A 14080-nucleotide genomic window follows, 5' to 3' on the forward strand; every position below is an offset into this window, starting at 1 on the left:
CCATGGGTTCCATCTTTCTAGTTGCCATTTTTGGGCAAGACTGCTCTAAAGTTTTATTTTTCAAATGATGAACCTACTGTGAATCATTCTCAGTTAAACATCTGGCTAGTTCAGATGACAACCCTGAGCTAAGTTAAGACCTCTGAGAACTTAAAGAAGAAAAGTCGCTTTATCTAGGGACAGTCTGTATATATATTGGCCTATTTCGACCTCTTTTTCTTAATGGCGACTGCTCCTGTTCAGGCTGCACAGAAAAAGCATTTTGGTTCCAGAAATTCATTCTAATTGTGCAGATAAAATATAACTGATAGAATTCTACAGGATGGGGCATTAGTGTGTGAAAACAGTCAAGATCCTGGTGCCCAGGCATCTTCACTTGGTTGCAAGTACCGGTAGCAGATGCTCTACCACTGAGCTGTGGTCCAGGGAGGAGTGTGGCTAGTTCTGGTGACCAGACAGAGAGAGGCCTGAGGTTACCTGATCTCTGTCTCATAAAGTGAGACCAGAATGCAAGGGGTGGTTGTGTCACAGCACCATAAACTTTTTGATGTTTAGTCGTTTAGTCATGTCTTCCCCATGGACCAGAGCACGCCAGGCACTCCTGTCTTGCACTGCCTCACGCAGTTTGGTCAAACTCATGTTCGTAGCTTCGAGAACACTGTCCAACCATCTCGTCCTCTGTCGTCCCCTTCTCCTTGTGCCCTCCATCTTTCCCAACATCAGGGTCTTTTCCAAGGATTCTTCTCTTCTCATGAGGTGGCCAAAGTATTGGAGCCTCAGCTTCACGTCCTTCCAGGGAGCACTCAGGGCTGATTTCCTTCAGAATGGAGAGGTTTGATCTTCTTGCAGTCCATGGGACTCTCAAGAGTCTCCTCCAGCACCATAATTCAAAAGCATCAATTCTTCAGCGATCAGCCTTCTTCATGGTCCAGCTCTCACTTCCATACATCACTACTGGGAAAACCATAGCTTTAACTATACGGACCTTTGTCGGCAAGGTGATGTCTCTGCTTTTTAAGATGCCGTAAACATGAGATCCAGCAAAAAGAAGTTGGAGTGGGTGTGAACCGATTCCCAAGTGGTTAATGTACTGGCAAAACAAGTTAAGTGGTGTACATTAAACACCTTGAAGAGAGCCGTGATGGGCCAAGGCAGAGCGAGACGAGCCAGGCTTGTCGTTCCTATGTTCTTGTATTTAGCCTCACAAAAAGTTGTGTGTGCTGGTTTTAGGAGAGACCCATTTTGGGAATATTCTAAAGACATATCCTCTGTAAGTTAAAGAGAAAGTGTGCAAAATTTAGCAGTGCCTCAAAAAGATGCAAGGTCAGGGCAAAACCTTCTATACAGTGGTACCTTGGTTTAAGAACAGCTTAGTTTATGAACAACTGGGATTAAGAACGCTGCAAACCCGGAAGTAGGTGTTTTGGTTTGTGAACTTTGCCTTGGAATAAGAACATGTTTTGCTTCCTGTTGAATGTTTTCCATTTGTAAATTGAGTCCCCCGGCTGCCATGGGAAAGCACGCCTTGGTTTAAGAACGCTTTGGTTTAAGAACGGACTTCCGGAACGGATTAAGTTTGTAAACCAAGGTACCACTGTACAAATATTCTGCTGTTGAATTGGCGTGGCTTAGTGTTCAGATTTGCACCACTGTTTAGGAAACAAATATTTGAAGACATATAAATGGAAAACTGGATTTAAATCAGTTAATTGGCCTCCCCCCCCCCCATTGCTTACTTAAATAGTCAGCATGACTATTGATATTATATTGCTTGGAGTTAAATCGATCTTGGGCTACTGTTGAAAAAAGGATGCTGGACTTAGAGGAGCTATCTGGTTCTGCAACAATCTGCATAAGATTATTAGGCCCATTTTCCTTATGACTGAGGTTGGGAGGGTGGTGCTGTCAGCTTTTGCAGTCGGGGGTGGGGTGGGGTTAACACCTCTTCTGGGTTTTTAGCTGAAGCTGAACTCTGTTTCTCAGGATGCAGCGGGTCTTGACCTATACTGGTCTAGTTCAGACATAACGCTAAGCCACTGTTTTTAAAGTTATGGTTTATTAAAGCATGGCTTAGCATTATGTGTGAACTCTGCCCAGCAGCTGAACTATGATTTGTTTATTGCCAACACACCGTGATCTGAAGCTATGATTTATTGTTGGCTTGTTTTGTTTTAACCATGGATTGGCTTCCTGCAGATCCTTGACCTTGGTTTGTTCATCCACCCCACGCAAGCCATTGTTTGTTTGATCCTGTCGTAACCCATTGTTAATTCATGGTTTGTTGCATGTTAACCAGGCTATTGTAAGTTATGCATAGTAAGGAATGCAGGATTGAAATGCCCTCAGGCAATAGGTTCACAGGGCTATTAGCCTTTCCTATCTAAAACAATGGTGTGCCTGCAGCGGTTTGTAGTTTTGCCTCTTCCCAACAGCTCACTGCAGAACTTTTGCACAAAATGAGACATTTAATGAGCTGCTCATGGTTATATGGGGCAGGGAAATTTCTGCCAACAGAATCCAGAAGGAGGAAATGGTTGCATCTCCTCATTTTGGAAGTGCTCTTAGGAGAGTGAGCTAATAGCCTCCAATAGCCCTCTCCTCTGTGTGTTTGTCTAATCCTTTTTTAAAGCCATCCAAGTTAGTAGCCGTCACAGCCTCATGTGGAAATGAGTTCCCTAGTTTGACTATGTGCTGCATAATGAAGTATACAGTGGTACCTTGGTTCTCGAACTTAATCTGTTCCGGGAGTCCTTTCGACTCCCGAAACCATTCAAAAACCAAGGTGCAGCTTCTGATTGGCTGCAGGAGCTTCCTGCACTCAACAGAAGCCGTGAAAAATGTTCGCAAACTGGAACACTCACTTCCGGGTTTGCGGCGTTTGGGAGCCGATTTATTCGGCAACTAAGCCATTCGGGAACCAAGGTACCACTGTACTTTCTTTTACCTTTCCTAAATCTTTCAACAACTAATCTTCCAACTTCTATTATTTATTTATTTAAAAAAAACAATTTTCATTGGTTTTTATACAAATACAACAACCATTAAACACTTACCCAGCAGTATAGCTAACTGTGTTTGTTTGACACATTCAACATTCAAACAGATTACTTAGCATAACCTCTCCACTGAGACTATTGAGCAGTTGGTGTAAGAAGGTCTTGATTTTAGTCATTCACATAGTTCAAGAAAGGTTTCTTGGAAGGTGCCTCTATTCGTTATGCCTTTAATTGCCTTCCTGTGTCTAGTGAGTCGCTCAGACATTGCTGTACCCCATATACTATTTCCCCATATCTTGAGGGGCATTTCAGGCTGGTTCTTCCATTGCTGAGCTACCGCTCATTGTGCAGCGGCCAGTAAGAAGCCTGCTCATTCACTGTGGTTCCAATGTTCCTCTGTAGAAGAGAGTCAGGGAATCCTGCAACTGCAGAGGAAGCTGTAAAGGTTTTGCCATGTTGCTCGGACCTTTGGAAGAGACAGGTCCTTGGCTCATTTTGATTAAGGTCTCTGCTTTGTCCTGTCCACCCTCCCCCCAAACCGACAGCTCAATCTTTTGCCCACCGGTTGCTTTTAACCGAGTGCTAAAATAAGGCCTGCCACTGAGTGCTCTCTGTCCACACCCCCTTCTCTCTCTGTTCTTGCATTCCTGCTGGGTCATGGGAGAAAGACCTTCCTGGCTGCCAGCTGGTTTTTACTGCCCTCTTGTCACTATGGCAGATAAGAGGCGGCTCAGAGGAGGACTCAAAACATTCCCACCTTGAGCCTCTTCCGCTAGAAAGGCTGCTGGCTGTTGGCAGCTCAGACGATCTGCTCCTCTGATCAACCCACTACACACAGAGTCCTTTTCTGGTTGCTGGTTCCCCCCACCCTTCTTTTTTTAATTTTAAAAAACAACCACGCCTCATTCGTTCCCACAGGTCTTTCCAGCCGAGCTCCCGGACGCAATTCGCGGGATGGAACCCCAGGGCTCAGCCAGGCTGAATTCCAGGAAGAGGAGAAAAGAAGGGGTGGGCCCCAACGGGGCGGCCGAAGCGGATGGCATCCCCTCCAAAATGCCGCGGAACTGCTTGGTAAGTAAAAGAAAAATGGCAGGAGGTTTCTGCTTAATGTTTAACTTGCAGAAGAGCTGGATGACGCTTGCTGAACTCCAGCCCTTACAGTGCCAAATGCAACCCTCTTCGGCTAACTTAACATTTACCAAGGGCAGATTTTAAAGGTGGTTTTTTTGTTTTGTTTTTAAAGCAGTATCAGAATTGTGGGCATTGCTGTTTTGCTTCCTGGTTCTTTTAACAGCCAGGGCTCTGGATTACACATTGTGCCAAAGTGATTCCAGACCTTGCCTAATGTGCATAATGTCGCCTTTGCCAATCCAGTGCCCTCCAAATGCTTTGAACCACAACTCCCATCAGCCCCAGCTTTCACAGCCACACTCACGCCAGCCCAGGCATGCTATGTCCCTGCTGGCAAGGGCTGATGGGAGTTGTAGTCCAAAACATCAGGATGGTGCCAGGTTGGCAAAGGCTGCTGTAATGTGATGGCTGCCTACTGTCCCTTCTCAGGAGAAGAATCCCTTATCCTAGCAATCATTCTCTCTAGCTGTCATCTCAGATCAGGACTTCTCAGCTGATGCACCCGGTAACCTTCTTTCCTCATATCGGATTGCAGCGCTTTGCCCTTCTCGGCCGTCTCTCCTCTGGTCACTGGCTGTGCCTCTGGCCCAAAGCGGAAAGCAGGGCTGCGAAGCGGTTGTGGAGCTTGAATCTCTCCAAGTGGACTGTCTCAGTCCCGCAGGCAGCATCGTTCTTAACAACTACATACCGCAACAAAAGGTTGCAATGCATCCCCGGCCCCAAACAGGATGTGTTGCTGCTCCTGAATGCCAGCCTGCTAGCCATGGCTTTAGAGAAGGAGTGGAGGTGACTAAAATAGGGCGGCGGGGGCGGCAGCAACTGCCAGAGAGTGAATCCCAACTGTTAGCACTGCAGGGCTGTTGTGTTGCAGTTGGGCAAGGAAGGGGTGTGTGAAAGGCTCTCCCATTTTCTTTTCCAGCTTCACAATCAAGATTCCAGGGCTCCTGGGACCAGTGAGCCTGCTCAGCCCCATTTTAGAGTTCTTAGACTTCTGTACACTTGGGACAAGAAAGGGGTGGCAGCGGAGAATGGGGAGAGAGAGAAAAGAGACAAAAGAGTTTCTTTGTTTGTTTCAAAAAAAAAGAATAAGACAACAGTGGTATATGAAACCTTCAGAATCTCTAGATTTTATGTGGAATTAGTTCTCAGGTTCCACAGCAAGAGAAGCTGAATTGCAAATACAGCGGTGCCTTGTTTTTTGAGCGTCTCGGAAGCCGAACGTTTCAGTTTTCAAACGCCGAAAACCCGGAAGTAGTTGCTTCCATTTTTGAACGTGCCTCGGAAGTCAAACAGCTTCTGTTGCGTGTTTTTCAATTTTTCCAATTGAACTTGCAGCCAACCCTTTGCACCTCGGTTTTCGAACATTGGGTCACTGGGCCGTCTCATCCTGTGCTCAGACTGGCAGTGGCTCTTCAAAACAACGGGCAAATGACATTCCTGCTACCCAGGAACAGAAGAGCCCTGTAGCTGAATCAGGCCAGTGGCCCATCTAGTCCAGCATCCTGTTCTCACAGGGGCCAGCAAGGTGCTTCTGCAAATCCCCCAGGCAGGGCCTGAGTGCAGCAGCGGCAGCAGCTCCTCCGCTCTTGTGACTTCCAGCAACTGGCATTCAGAGGCATGCTGCCTCCTGATAGTGGAGAGAGAAGGCGTCCGTCTTTGATAGCCATATCTCCCACGAATTGGTCTCATCTTTTAAAGCCATCCAGGCTGGTGGCCATCGTCGCATCCTGGTGGGAGTGAGTTCCGTAGTTAGAATCATAGAATCATAGAGTTGGAAGAGACCACAAGGGCCATCCAGTCCAACCCCCTGCCAAGCAGCAAACACCATCAAAGCATTCTTGACATATGCCTGTCAAGCCTCTGCTTAAAGACCTCCAAAGAAGGAGACTCCACCACACTCCTTGGTAGCAAATTCCACTGCCGAACAGCTCTTACTGTCAGGAAGTTCTTCCTAATGTTTAGGTGGAATCTTCTTTCTTGAGGTTTGAATCCATTGCTCCGTGTCCGCTTCTCTGGAGCAGCAGAAAACAACCTTTCTCCCTCCTCCATATGACATCCTTTCATATATTTGAACATGGCTGTCATATCACCCCTTAACCTTCTCTTCTCCAGGCTAAACATACCCAGCTCCCTAAGCCGTTCCTCATAAGGCATCGTTTCCAGGCCTTTGACCATTTTGGTTGCCCTCTTCTGGACACGTTCCAGCTTGTCTGTATCCTTCTTGACTACGCGCTGCATGAAGAAGGGCTTTCTGTAGTCTGTCCTGAATCTCCCAACAGTCACCTTCATTGGATGACGTGGACGTGGAGTTCTCTGAAAGCGTGAGCTCTGTGACCCCTTTAGACACCCACTTGCTGCAGTCCTTCCATATCCTTGGGCCTGGGGCCTGTTTGGTCTGTTTTCAGGTCTGATTCAGTGCTGAATCCAGATGCCCTTTCACCCCTCGTGTGTTAAAGCTCACCTACTTTCTTGATATCCTTTTATAATTTAGGGTCTCAGGGAGCCGGCTCCATTTTCCGATGAGCTTGAAGTGGACTACAGCAAGCCCTACACCCGAGTGACGTTTGATGAAGCCTTAAGGGGGACGCCAGGTAAGTCATTCTCAAAGCGCCCAGTTTAGAGTAAGTGGGGAGAGGGATTTATTTCTGTCTAGCCCCTCTCAGCGGTGACTTGAAGGGACCTGTGGTTTATGGGTGAGAAAAGGTAAGCATCTTTTTTGACATCAAAACCTGGAGATGATGATGATGATTTACTGCTTTTATGCCCCACCTTCTCCAAGGAGCTCAAGGCGGGATTACATAGTTCCCTCCCTTTTCAATTAATCATCACAACAGCCCTGTGAGGTAGGTTAGTTTGAGAGGCAGTGACAGGCACCCAAGATCACCCAGTGTGGTGTAGTGGAGAGCCAGTGTGGTGTAGTGGTTAAGAGTGGTAGACTCGTAATCTGGGAAGCCGGGTTCGAGTCTCCGCTCCTCCACATGCAGCTGCTGGGTGACCTTGGGCTAGTCACACTTCTCTGAAGTCTCTCAGCCCCACCCACCTCACAGGATGTCTGTTGTGGGGGAGGAGGGGAAAGGAGAATGTTAGCCGCTTTGAGACTCCTTCGGGTAGTGATAAAGCGGGATATCAAATCCAAACTCTTCTTCTTCTTCTTCTTCTTCAGTGAGCTTCAGGGCCGAGTGGGGTTTTGAACCCTAGTCTCCAAGGTCCTACTCCAACCCAAACCACTACATTTATTATAATCCCCTCATCTTTCTCCCCTATTCCCTTCTCCACCCCTTCTGGGTGGGTGCCAACTGAGAGGTCCATATATATATAGCAAAACACAATAGCTGCTCCCACACTCGCTCATGGTCTCTATCAAGGATGCTGTGATCTCAAAGGGCTATATTTATTTCTTATTTATTTATTTCTTATCGAAATGCCCTTCTGGATCTATCAAAACTGGAGCAGCCTTTAGCAAGATGCTCCCCCCCCCCCGCCTTCCCAGCTTCCTTCTCAGCAGAGATTTGCCCTCCTAATCCCCAGTCAAGAGTTCAGGAAGGCAAAGGGAGGGGTTGCCTCTGGGCTCCCTTCTGCTGACTTGAGGGCAAAGTGCAGAGCCCCACCTCTGCTTCACCCAGCCCCACTTTCACAATGCAGCTACGAAATCCCCTTAATCTCTCTGCTAATACCTGAGAAGTCATGGGAGGTGAGGCTGAGCCTGCCCTTTCAGTCTATCAGATCAAAGAGCGGCTTTGTGGCCTCAGCAGGTGGGCGGTGCCTGGCTCCTGTGTATCAGAGAGCAAGGAAAAGGCAGAGGATCGGGGAGAGGAGGCATTGAGCCAGACGAGGCTCCCCAGTCGCTCAGAGCAGCAAGCAAGGAATGCTAGCTCCCTACAGCTGGATGGTCCCCCCAAGGGTCATTAGTCCAACCCCCTGCAATGCAGGAGGCTTCCTTGGCCAGTTTCCCTCCTGTTCCTTTCTTTGGCCACAGCTGGGCAGTGGAGCACAGGGTGAATCCCTGCCTGTCACCCCCAAGGTCCCACGTTCAAGACCATTTGCAGAGCACAGAGTTAATCTTTGGAACTCACTCCCCCAGGAGGCAGGGGTGGCCACCACCTCGGGTGGCTTTAAAAGGGAACTCCACCAATTCATGGAGGAGGGAAAGGCTCGTGATGGCTGCTAGTCACAATGGCTCCGGTTTGCCTGCCCTGTTGGAGGTGTTATGGCTCAAAATGACAGTTGTCCCTGCTCTCGGATCCTGCTTGTGGGCTTCGCACAGGAATCTGGCCACTGTCAGAGCAAGCTGCTGGACAGGGGCCACTGACCTGATCCAGCAGGCTTCCCTTACATCCTTATCTGCAGGCTTCCAGGCTTGATAAACAGCCCTGATTTAGCCTTGAACTGGGGGTCACGGGCAGTTTGGCGCTTTGGGCCATGTTCATTTGTACAAACATAAGGAGAGCCTGCCAGGTCAGGCCAAAGGCTCACCTCGTCCGGCACTCCGGACTGTGCCCAGTCAGATTCCTGCAGGAAGCCCACAAACGGGGCCTGGGAGCAAGAGCAAGTCTTGCGTCCCGGGGTTCCCAGCAACCGGCATCCAACCAACGGCCGAGGAAGAACATAAGCATTGTGGCTCCTAGCTCTTGGTAGACTTAACTTGCATGCATTTGTTTAATCCTCATTTAAAGCTGGGTGGCCGTCACTGGGTGGCCGTCACTGACTCCATAGGAATTTGGTCGGTCTCCCCGATTTCCTCAAAGCATGGGTCCCCCTTGCACATGGATATCCTTCCTGCGCATGTTGGAGCTGTGAGACACAGCCGCATGTGGAAGGGGGTGCGTGGTTGAGTTTACAGCAGGGCGGAGTTGCTTGCAATTATGCTGGTTCCCAAAATATCAGACCTGTTTTTCCAGGTGTACTTCATATGCTGAGATTCCCTGGAGATTCCCTATTTGAGTAGATCTCTTGTGACCAGTGAAAATCTAATCAGTGCCCGAAAGGCATTACAGCCAAAGGGGTCCTTATTGCTGATGCACCAAGGAGCTGAAGCTGGAGAAGAGGGAAGTCTCCTTGCTCGCCTGCCCTGATTGATTGATTGATTGATTGATTGCTGCTACTTTTGCAAAGGCTCCAGGTCTGACTGTGTCATAGAGTTGGAAGTGACCCCCGAGGGTCATCTAGTCCAACCCCCTGCAATTTGTAGGAATCTCAGCTAAAGCATCCAAGACAGATGGCCATCCAACCTCTTCTTAAAAACCTCCAAGGAGGAAGAGTCCCAAGGGAGACTATTCCGCTGTCGAACAGCTCTTGCTCTCCTTGGGAATCTCCTTTCTTGTAACTTGAAGCCATTGTCTCTGTGGATTTGCCTGCAACCAGGAACTCTGAGGACTTGAATGAAGGAAGCTGTTCTTCAAGTCACCACAAAGAGAACCACTCTAGTTTAGCAGACACAATCTTGGATTTGGGGTTGGAACATCTCACTAACAAGCATTTTCCTTTTTCCTCTTCTTAGTGGACAGACCAGTCAGGGTTTACGCCGACGGAATATTTGACCTTTTCCACTCTGGGCATGCACGGGCCTTGATGCAGGCGAAAAACCTCTTCCCAAACACGTACCTGATTGTAGGGGGTAAGGCAGAGCTCCTTTGACTCCATAAACATTTTGGAGGAAAGCTACCTGGCTGGGGGAACCACGCATGATATGTAAGAAGCAGGTAGAGAGAAATTTTCCCTTCCTCTCTCATAACGCTAGAACTTGGTTAGATTTACCCAGGGATCTTGATTCGGCAGAAGATTCAGAGCAGACAAGAGAGAGTACTTTTTCCCCTGGAGGAAAAACATGGCCCAGAAGACAGCCAAGGAGGCTTGTCTAAAACGCAGGACCCCAGAAAGTGTTAAGTTGAAACTGATCGAATCCATAGCTGATCTGAATCACCTGTGCAACAAAAATGAACAAGTCAGTATGCGTTCCATTGCCATTTGAAATCAATTCAGATTTCATTCCATTAAAGTGTGTCCAATGCGAAAGTGGGCCCCTCTCTAAGTTGGCCATCATGGCAGTCGTGTGTTGGCTATATTGGCCTGTCTTTATACGCTGCTGCCTTTTGTCTGTTCCACCTGGCCAGATGTCACAAGGGAGGCTATTCCCTCACTGGGGTCCAGATGCCAGGCAAAGCTTCCTTCTTCCTTTTCCTGAGATACCGTCTTGACTTTGTAGCGTTTTAGCAAAATTTTATTGTGCAGTTAGCTCTCTGTACAGTTTATTTCTGAATGTTTATGCAGTTCTTGAAGTGATACATACTGCTATTCCAAAAAGTGCAATTCCTTGTATACAGTGGCTTGCGGAGATTTCTGAAAAAGCAAAACTCAGCCCTTTGTCCCAGGAATATTAAACGTAGAAGTGTTGGGGGGAGGGAAGGTGTTGATGGGAGCATGTGCACCTTGTTTCAGCCGGAGATGTAGTTTGAGGGGTTAAGCCAAAATCATAGAATCATAGAGTTGGAAGGGACCCTGAGAGTCATTTAGTCCAACCCCCTGCAATGCAGGAAACTCAGTTAAATCACCCAAGACAGATGGCCATCCAACCTCTGCTGGAGAACCTCCAAGGAAGGAGAGTCCACAACCTCCAGAGGAAATCCATTCCACTGCCAAACAGCCCTTACTGTCAGAATGTTCTTCTTCTTACAAGAATCTACTTTCTTGTAACTTTAATCCATTGGTTCAAGTCCCGTCCTCCAGAGGAGAGAACAAGCTTGCTTCATCTTCCACACGACAGCCCTTTAGATATTTGAAGGTGGCTATCATATCTCCTCTACATCTCCTCTTATCCAGGCTAAACGTACCCAGCTCCCTGGGAAGGTGCCATTTCCTGAATCAGACCTGTGGTCCATCTAACTCAATACTGTCTGCACTGATCGGCAGCGGCTCTGTGGGGTTTTCAGGCAGGGGGTCTCTCCCAGCCCTACCCGGAGATGTCAGGGCTTCACCCCAGAGCCTTCTGCATGCAGCACAGATGTCCCTGAGCTGCAGCCCTTTCCTAGATGGTGCTGTGACACCACGGGGTGTCCTAGGCGGGAGCTCCGGGGAGGAGGCGCCCCAACGAGGACGGGCAGGGTTGCTTAAGAGGCTCAGGGCTCATGTTCTCACCCCGTTGCTGTTTCCACGATTGCAGTCTGCAGCGACGAGCTGACGCACAACTTCAAGGGCTTCACGGTGATGAACGAGGCCGAGCGCTACGACGCCGTGCAGCACTGCCGCTACGTGGACGAGGTGGTGAGGAACGCCCCGTGGACCCTGACGCCCGAGTTTTTGGCTGAGCACAGGGTAAAAGAGCCTCTTTGAAAGGTGGTTTGGAGGGAAGGGGCCTGGGTCCCCTGGAGCTCTTCCAGTCCTTAGCCTTACGGCCAAGTGGGATTCTCGGAGCTGTGTCAAAAAGGGAGCCAGGCTCCAATCTTCCTGCCCTCTGATGGGGGCGCCCCAGTGGCAGCAGGGCTGAAAGGCCTTCCTTGCTCCATGTCTCTGTGCCAGTCACTGCTTGGCGCCCTCATCCACCGGTCGCTTTGGCCTCTCTTGTGCCTTCGGCGGGTTCTGCTGCTACCTCGTCTCTGCTGCCCAGACTCCGCTGTTTTGCTAACGGCTCTTGCTGTCCGATCCCACAGATCGACTTTGTTGCCCACGACGACATCCCCTATTCCTCTGCCGGCAGTGACGATGTCTACAAGCACATAAAAGAAGCAGGTGAGCTTGTGTCTCTGCGGCAGAACCACCCAGCCCTCCCGCCATCCCCTCTGGGCAGGCTTGGGGCTGGCTCCCCTCCAAGCCAGCGTTGTGCAGAACCTCTTCATTTCCCTACGTGCTTCTAGAACAGGCTTTCCCAATCGTGGGCAGGGATGATGGGAACTGTAGTCCAAAAGCAGCTGGAGACCCAAGTTTGGGAAACTGCTCTAGAGGATAGGACTGTCAGGGTCGGCTAGCCATGAGGTCAGAGGCAGCGATGCTTCTGAATACCAGTTGCTGGAAACCACAGGAGGGGAGGGTTGCTCTTGCGCTCAAATCCTGCTTCCAGGCTTCCCATAATGGGCATCTGTTTGGCCAATGCTGGACTAGATGGGCCATTGGAGAGCAGTGAATTCAGGTGGGAGGGGAACACAGTGGTTGGGAGCTGGGTAGCCCGAACCTGCTTCCTCCTCCTTTCCCTTCCTCCCCACCCAACGTCCCCAGTCTTTCTCATCATGCCAATTGCAAGCCTCCAAGAAAGGTACAGGGCCTTTCCAGATTGCATCATGTCGCCACGTGCACTGAGCCGCCTTGGGTCGACTGACTGCCCGCCAAACCCTCTCTCCATCTGCTTGCAGGAATGTTCGCACCGACTCAGAGAACCGAAGGGATTTCCACGTCGGATATCATCACTCGCATTGTCCGCGACTACGACGTCTACGCCCGGCGGAACCTGCAGAGAGGCTACACGGCTAAGGAGCTCAACGTCAGCTTCATCAACGTGAGTCCAGGGACCCTGTTCTCTGTGCACAGACTTCTTTGGGTCGCCTGGCTGCAAACGAAGGGAGGGTCCCATTTTCATGCAGGAAGCCCCAGGTTCAAACCCCCACCCCACCCCCACCTTATTAAACAGATCAGGTGGCAAGAGGACGAACATGGCCTTTCCGGAAGACCCCAAATCCCACGAAATCCAGATCTTGCCACCCAAAGAAACACATTTCTGCACCTGCTTTGAGTCTGTGACAGACCGAGGTGTTTTCTGCATGCAGAATTTGGCCCTTCTAAGGCTTCCGTTTTTCAGAGGATGCCACCAACTTAGCCCCCCCCCCCCAATGCCGGCCTCTCTCTATTTTTTTGCAGGAGAAGAAGTACCACTTGCAAGAGCGGGTGGACAAAGTGAAGAAGAGGGTGAAGGACGTCGAGGAGAAGTCCAAGGAGTTTGTGCAGAAAGTGGAGGAAAAAAGCATCGACCTCATCCAGAAATGGGAAGAGAAGTCCCGCGAGTTCATTGGCAACTTCCTGGAGATGTTTGGCCCCGAAGGAGCTCTGGTAAGGAGGCAGCAGGGTCAGACGCCATCCGCTCCTCTGCCTAGTCTCAGGGCTTGCGTGCCCACGGGGTTGCCTCTGGCTATAAGCCCAGCTGCACTCTGCACGTGTGCCTGTGCCCTCTGGGCCAAACGCAGTTGCACTGAACAAAGACTGCACGTCCTATGTAGGACTTTAGACCCCAAGGCCACAGGTGGAGCCCCTCCTCTGCATCTGTAGCAGCCCAGGTTTGGTCTTTGGCATCTGAGGATTGAGCAGCATGGAGCAGCCCCTGGTGGGTGGGGCCAGGGGCAGAAGTGGGCAGGGCAACAGGTGTCACTCAAAGCCAGGACGTGTTCCACCCAGGCACAAAGGAGAACCATTGAGGGGGGGTGGCCTGAGGACTGGGGGTGTGGCTTGGCTGTCTTCAGCCTCTGGGACTGAGGCTCCCTGTCCGCCTGAGTTAGAAGGATCTCAGAGGGGAGGGTGGGAAGAGGCCCTGGTCAGCAACTGCCAAGTCAGAGCAGATCATACTGACCTGGTTGGGCCCCAGGTGAACCAACTCGATAAAGGGAGCTGGTGAGTTCTGGCAGGACATTCCTGCATTGCAGGGGGTTGGGCTGGATGACCCTTGGGGTCCCTGCCTTGCGCACTGAAAGTCCCAGGTCCAGTCCCCAACAGCCTCTCTAGCCAAAGGCCTCCTGCCTGAACCTCTGGAGAGCTGCAGCCAATACAGAGCCAGGTGAACTAATGGTCTGATGACTGGATAAGTGGCAGGGGGCAGGCCTGGAACCTGGAGCTGGTGCCATTCCTCTGCATGGGAAGGACCCAAACCCAGCAGGAGAACACCTGCCTTGCATGCAGAAGGCCCCAGGTGCAGCCCCCGCTAGCAGCGCCAGGTAGACTTGCCAGAGACCTCTTCTCTGAAACCCTGGAGAGCCACCGCG

The 14080-nt window shown here is 50.2% G+C and overlaps 1 protein-coding gene and 1 long non-coding RNA gene across 4 annotated transcripts in view; one reads left to right on the top strand and one right to left on the bottom strand.

The window, feature by feature from the left end:
- PCYT1A (phosphate cytidylyltransferase 1A, choline) overlaps positions 1-14080 on the top strand; it is a 30503-nt gene that overhangs the window by 11169 nt on the left and 5254 nt on the right. For all 3 annotated transcript variants that reach the window (XM_060274271.1, XM_035133242.2, XM_035133243.2), the window contains exons 2-8: positions 3915-4067; positions 6619-6718; positions 9625-9741; positions 11284-11435; positions 11771-11849; positions 12467-12609; positions 12969-13157. In XM_060274271.1, coding sequence (XP_060130254.1) covers positions 3951-4067; positions 6619-6718; positions 9625-9741; positions 11284-11435; positions 11771-11849; positions 12467-12609; positions 12969-13157 — 897 coding nt within the window. In that variant the 5' untranslated portion in view covers positions 3915-3950. The remainder of the gene's footprint in view (positions 1-3914; positions 4068-6618; positions 6719-9624; positions 9742-11283; positions 11436-11770; positions 11850-12466; positions 12610-12968; positions 13158-14080) is intronic.
- Positions 44-3921, bottom strand: LOC132592133 (uncharacterized). The gene is made up of 2 exons (XR_009557548.1): positions 3054-3921; positions 44-1268 (listed from the first exon to the last, which is right to left on the bottom strand). It is a non-coding gene; the product is annotated as an uncharacterized LOC132592133 (long non-coding RNA).

The sequence above is a fragment of the Zootoca vivipara genome, chromosome 5 (assembly GCF_963506605.1).
Source record: "Zootoca vivipara chromosome 5, rZooViv1.1, whole genome shotgun sequence".
Lineage (NCBI taxonomy): Eukaryota > Metazoa > Chordata > Lepidosauria > Squamata > Lacertidae > Zootoca > Zootoca vivipara.